General features: G+C 45.3%; 1 protein-coding gene across 2 annotated transcripts; it reads left to right on the forward strand.

The window, feature by feature from the left end:
* The first annotated feature begins 2,613 nt into the window (after nt 1-2,613).
* LOC105035473 (uncharacterized) lies at nt 2,614-5,805 on the forward strand. Of its 2 annotated transcripts, none has more exons than XM_029262276.2 (2): nt 2,614-3,315; nt 5,571-5,805. In XM_029262276.2, exon 1 carries the CDS (start codon nt 2,704-2,706, stop codon nt 3,298-3,300), a length of 597 nt encoding a protein of 198 aa, XP_029118109.1. In that variant the 5' UTR covers nt 2,614-2,703; the 3' UTR covers nt 3,301-3,315; nt 5,571-5,805. The 2 variants fall into 2 exon arrangements, with proteins under 2 accessions (XP_029118109.1, XP_010909344.1); XM_010911042.4 differs by lacking the exon at nt 5,571-5,805 and adding an exon at nt 4,822-5,095 and having other exon boundaries at nt 2,616-3,315.

Genomic DNA, 5,805 nt, shown 5'->3' on the forward strand with positions numbered 1-5,805 from the left:
GTGGTCCACTGTCTGAGAGTATGGAGGCATTATCTCCTTGGGTCACGATTTGTTGTTCGGACAGACAATGTGGCCCTTAGCTACTTCCAAACACAGAAGAAGCTATCTCCCAAATAAGCCCGTTGGCAAGATTTTCTGGCAGAGTTTGACATGGTCCTGGAATATAGGCCAGGGCGCATGAATCAAGTGGCTGATGCTTTAAGTCGTAAGGCTGAGCTTGCGGCTCTGATGGTGGATGAGCAAGGTCAAATCAGCCACGTTCAAGCAACCCTTCTACCAAAGATTCGAGAGGGGCTACTAAAGGACCCTGCAGCTGTGATCCTGAAGCAGCTCATCGAAGAAGGGAAGACGCGGCGATTCTGGATCGAGGATGGACTTATCTTCACAAAAGGATGTCGGGTGTATGTTCCTCAGGTGGGCAACCTTAAAAGAGAGCTCTTGCAAGAATGTCATGACACTCTTTGGGCAGGCCACCCAGGAATGCACCGAACACTTGCCCTCTTGGAGCGGGCATACTACTGGCCAAAAATGGGGGAGGATGTGGTAGAATATGTTCGGACGTGTCTCATTTGCCAGCAGGATAAGGTAGAGCGGTGCAAACCTGGTGGCCTCCTTGAACCCCTACCTATACCTGAACGGCCTTGGGAGAGCGTCTCGATGGATTTCATCTCGAGCTTGCCAAGGGTAGGGGATTTTGGATCGATCCTTGTGGTGGTAGATCGGTTATCCAAATATGGCATCTTTATTCCCGCACCCCTACATTGCTCTGCAGAGGAGGCGGCTCGACTTTTCTTGAAGCATGTGGTGAAGTATTGGGGCATCCCTCAGAATATAATCAGTGATAGAGATTCCAGGTTCTTGGGACGATTTTGGACCAGGCTCTTCAAACTCCTTGGTTCCAAACTATACTTTTCCACTAGCCTTCACCCCCAGACTGATGGCCAGACTGAAAGAATAAATGCTCTTCTTGAGCAATACTTGCGGCACTTTGTGAGTGCCAATCAAAAGGATTGGGTGAAGTTGCTCGATATAGCCCAATTCTCTTACAACTTGCAACAGAGCTCTGCATCGGGCAAGAGCCCCTTCGAAATCATCACTGGTCAGCAACCCTCCACTCCGCATACATGGTTGTGGGGTATACAGGAAATAGCCCATCTGCATATCATTTGGCCAAGGAGTGGCATCGCAATACGGAGATTGCACGGGCATACCTTGAGAAGGCTGCTAAGAAGATGAAGAAGTGGGCTGATAGGGGAAGGAGACCTTTGGACTTCAAGCAAGGCGACATGGTGCTGGTTAGGCTCCAACCAGCTCAACTTCGGTTCTTTCGCAAAGTGCATAAAGGACTGGTTCGCAAGTATAAGGTCCATTCCCTATCATTAGAAGGGTAGGAAATGTATCCTACCAGTTGCAACTTCCCGTATGGTTCAAGGTGCATCCTGTATTCCATGGAAGTTGCCTCAAGCCATACCATGCCGACCAGGTGGATCCCACGAGGAACATGTCAAGCCGTCCAACCCCTACTTCTACCTCCTTGGAGAGACGGGTCGACATCATTCTGGCGGATAGAGTTCAAGTTTTACCCAGTGGTGCAGAAGAAATCCAATACTTGGTGAAGTGGAGAGGACTTCCCGAGTCAGAAGCCAGCTGGGAACCGGAGGATTCGCTACGGCACGAGGAGGATCGGGTCGAAGCATACAGAAGGAGCACATCAACGAGGACGTCGATCTGATCAAGTGGGGGAGTCTGTCAGGGCCTTTTTCCTTGCATTTTTGTTTGGCAATGGCCTCTGACACAATCTTGTACATACCTTGTAACTAGATGGCATGAACAACCGCCGCCACACCATTTTTTCTTGTTTTGGGTGGGTTTTGGGGTGTTTTCATCATATCGGGGCTTCCGAAGGCGAGCCATGAAAACGCAATGCCGCTCGATCATTTGGAACCCCCGGGGTGGGATTTGGGTGGATGCCCCGCTTGTATAGTGTTGGGAGGGTGGGCGAGAACAATCCAGTGGGCGGATTTCCTTGCGGATTCTTGCGGTGTCCATTATTGCCTCCCCTGCCTCCTGAGCCCCTAATTGTAGTCTGAGTAGCGGTTGTATAGGCTTGTATTCCTCTGATTTCATTAATGAAAATATGTTCTTACAGTGCCATATCTGAGCGTGTTGCCGTGCTTTTTCTTGTATTTTTCTGTGCATCTTGCTGGGTGCATTTTGGCTGGCTCCTTTATGCAGGTGACATCGGGACGCCGCACGGATTTGCTCGTCCAAGAGGCGAAATCCGTGACAAAGCGGCTGGTCTTTCGCGTGAAAGACCTAACCCGGACTCTTTAAGCCCAAAACCGCGGGGCTCGAGGACCAGCATCCGCGCCACTCCGCAAAAGATCTTCGACACGTGTCGAGTACGTAACCTCGAAGTCTCCTATTTCCTACGCAAATCTTCGTAGCCGATGCTGTGCTACGCTCTCGAATCAACGGCCAACCCTGGTGATCGGTTCACCTCGTGGTGACATAACCCCGCCCAAATACCCACACGTCCACCGGCACTTCTCCCCTACCTTATCCACCCCTGTTCTGTTCCAAACACTTGGCATATCCTCCCAATGGATTCCACGCTTCCCTCCATGATCAGACCCCACACCAAACTCTAGATTAAAAAAGAATAGAGAGAGAGAGGGAGCGAAAGAGAGAGAGAGAGTTGCAATGGCTTCAGCCACAGCTAGAGCCACCTTCTCCTTCCACCACCTCCACGCCACCAAGCCCACTAAATCCCACCTCCCCCATCCCTTCCCAACCTCCAAAACTCCCACCCTTTCCCTTTCCCACAGGCCACTAGTAATTCTCCATCGCTTCGCCATCTCCTCCGTCGACGTCTCCAAAGAAGACAAGCCCCTCGCCCGACCCGAAGAAGACCCCTCCCCTGACCCACCCCCGGCCCCCGAGGAACAGCAGCCAAAGCTCGACCCCCGTCGCTTCGAGGAGCGGTTCGCGGTGCTCAACACCGGAATTTACGAGTGCCGGTCGTGCGGTTTCCGCTACGACGAAGCGGTCGGGGACCCGTCCTACCCAATTCCGCCCGGGCTGCAGTTCGCGAAGCTCCCCGACGACTGGCGGTGCCCGACGTGCGGCGCCGCCAAGTCCTTCTTCGAGAGCAAGAGTGTAGAGATTGCTGGGTTTGCGCAGAACCAGCAGTTTGGTTTGGGGGGCAACACACTTACAGCAGGGCAGAAAGCATTCCTCATCTATGGCAGCCTTTTGCTTGCTTTCGTGCTCTTCCTCTCTGGCTACTTCTTGCAATAACATGGGCTCAGGGAGGTAAACAATTTAGCTGTAGCACATGCTGGATGTAATCAAAGTGTGGTATACATTTGGTTTTCTGTAATCTATTGCCTCTTCTCTGTAGTTACATGTGAAATAAAACCAATTTGGAAATGCATAGTTTTTGTTTGTTTCCATTATAAAAAAAGAAACACTTCAGAAGCATTATGTTTGAACACTTGGTTTCTTACTGATGCTATTTGAAATTGTACAAGGAATTGAGGGGGGATTTACTTGTTGAACATTACTAAATTTTTGATGAAGCAAGCATTAGTGTTGCTGATGAAATATGCTTTCCATTGATAAGTTCTGGATAAAACTATGAGGTGTTTCGTTGCTTATATGAAACTAATATATATATATATATATATATTATGTATGTATGTATGTATGTATATGTGTGTGTGTGCGCGCGCGCGCGTGCGTGCCTAATTCTTGCTCGTCTGGAAAGTTTTAAGCACTGTATAATCCAGTTAGGGAAGAATCAGCTTGATAAATTCAATATAGAATGCTCGCTTCTAGAATAATAATTTCGTCTTGAGCCCCTTAGGCTGAATCATTTGGCTTTTGTTCCTGGTTCTTATCTCTGTTTCTCTTGTTCTTTTGGGATCTATCGAGTGGCAGGTTTGATGTGTGCAATAACTGAGTTGCACCAGTCTAGACTGTAGGACTAATCCCTTTTGGATGGCTGGAATCCGTATGAGGAGAAAATCCTTTTTCTAACAGTAAAGCAATAAGTTTTCTCTCAAACAACAGTAAAGCATTAAAGGATGTAATTTGAAAAGATTGAATAGAAGTGATTAGGAGTTTAAAGAATAATGCATTTGAAGTCATAAGGAGTATGAAATGAACAGCGACATTCATACCTGTACTTTAGAAGGAGGCCCAATCATGTCTGTATGAATCTAGCAATTGTCCACCAAGGATATACCAGGAATTTGGACAAATTCTCCAAATAACACGAATGTTACATTTCCATCCAAAAAAAAAAAACCATCAATATGCTACATAAGATGACTTGTTGGGTGAGCAATTTACAATTCTGCAGGAATTGAATCTGAAGGTTGATATTCTAATCCTGAAGTGCCAAAATAATTATATGAGACCGGTTCAAAAGAAGACTTTAGATGCTGGTGTCTTCATAGTTCATATCGATGCCTAAAGTATGTATGCTGCCATTGGATAATGTCATGGAATGAGGACCTGTGGCTGGTTCATAAGGGTCGATGATGTTTGGTGGAGGCCAGCACACAACCCTGTCATATAAGTTGGGCCCTGGAACATGACTAGCCATGCCATGCTGGCTGGCAACCAGCATGACTGCGATGCACGATAGTTTGTGTTTAATACTTCATTTAGAGGAGACATGCTCCTAAAACACATCCATAGTATGCTAAAACCATTACTTGTTTGAGCACAAGCTATATGGCATTACATATCTTCCACGTACAGTGATTTAAAAATAACAAAGGACACTTACTTCGTTCTTGTCATGTCTGACAGCTTATAGATGACCCAAACTGTTTCCTTACCATTCTCAGCATCTTCGGTGTGATTTTGCAAAGAGAATGATCAAAGAAGTTCATTTGATCAAAGCAGTGCGGTTGTCAGTTCTCTTTCTATGAGCACTTTACTAGGGGATTCTGCTAGCTGGGTTAGCTGGGAAGTGTATCTTGTATGGTACATACCATCCTTCATGTTACTGCTCATCCTGTTACCTCTTTGTAATGCACAATATTGGTACTTTATTATCAATATATTTCATGGTTTGCTATAATTGTTTTCTATTTCTAGTTTGCTGGTGTGACACCTTGTTTATGTGCTTATCTTATGAAGGAGAGAAATGTGTGATTGATGTTGATTCTTAATTTTAGCACACACAATGGTGTCTGACACTGATCTCTTTTTAAATCTAAGTTGTCTATTTACCATAGTTCTCCTTTCCTTGAAAGCACGACTTCATGTAGGAGAGAGAGCATCCTATACAAGAATTTTGCAATCAGACTAGAAACGTTCCTCGTTTGAGAGAATTTTGCAGCTTAAGTGATCCTCATAAACAAACATATTATGTCCTTTGAATTTTGTCTAGTGGTGGGTGATATATTGTGTTTCCTTGTGGTAGCATTTTTCCGACTATGCTATGTCTATATAACAGCAGTAGCGTGGTTTTGTAGGAGCATAGGAGACTTGGTATGTCATGATGAACCATTTATCTGTTCAATATTTTCTTATGTTCTGCCCTCCATTTCCAGGTCTCAGATGCAGTAATCAGTGATGTCACGGCTCTCTTTGTGGGTTGTTTTTGTGTTTTTTTTTAATATTATTTTCTTATTTTATAAGAATTGTGGATTGTTTTGAATAAATGCTATATGTAGCAATCCAAATCCTTTATTTTAGTTTGAAAATTTGAAAAATGTTTTGTTACTTTCAACTCCTAATAATAATGCAATGTTACTAAACATTGCTTCTTCTTCTTCTTTTTTTTAA

Source organism: Elaeis guineensis, chromosome 1 (assembly GCF_000442705.2).
Source record: "Elaeis guineensis isolate ETL-2024a chromosome 1, EG11, whole genome shotgun sequence".
Classification (NCBI taxonomy): domain Eukaryota; kingdom Viridiplantae; phylum Streptophyta; class Magnoliopsida; order Arecales; family Arecaceae; genus Elaeis; species Elaeis guineensis.

Coding starts and splice junctions, on each gene's coding strand:
- LOC105035473 (XM_029262276.2), top strand. CDS start 2,704: ATGGCTTCAGCCACAGCTAGAGCCACCTTCTCCTTCCACCACCTCCAC.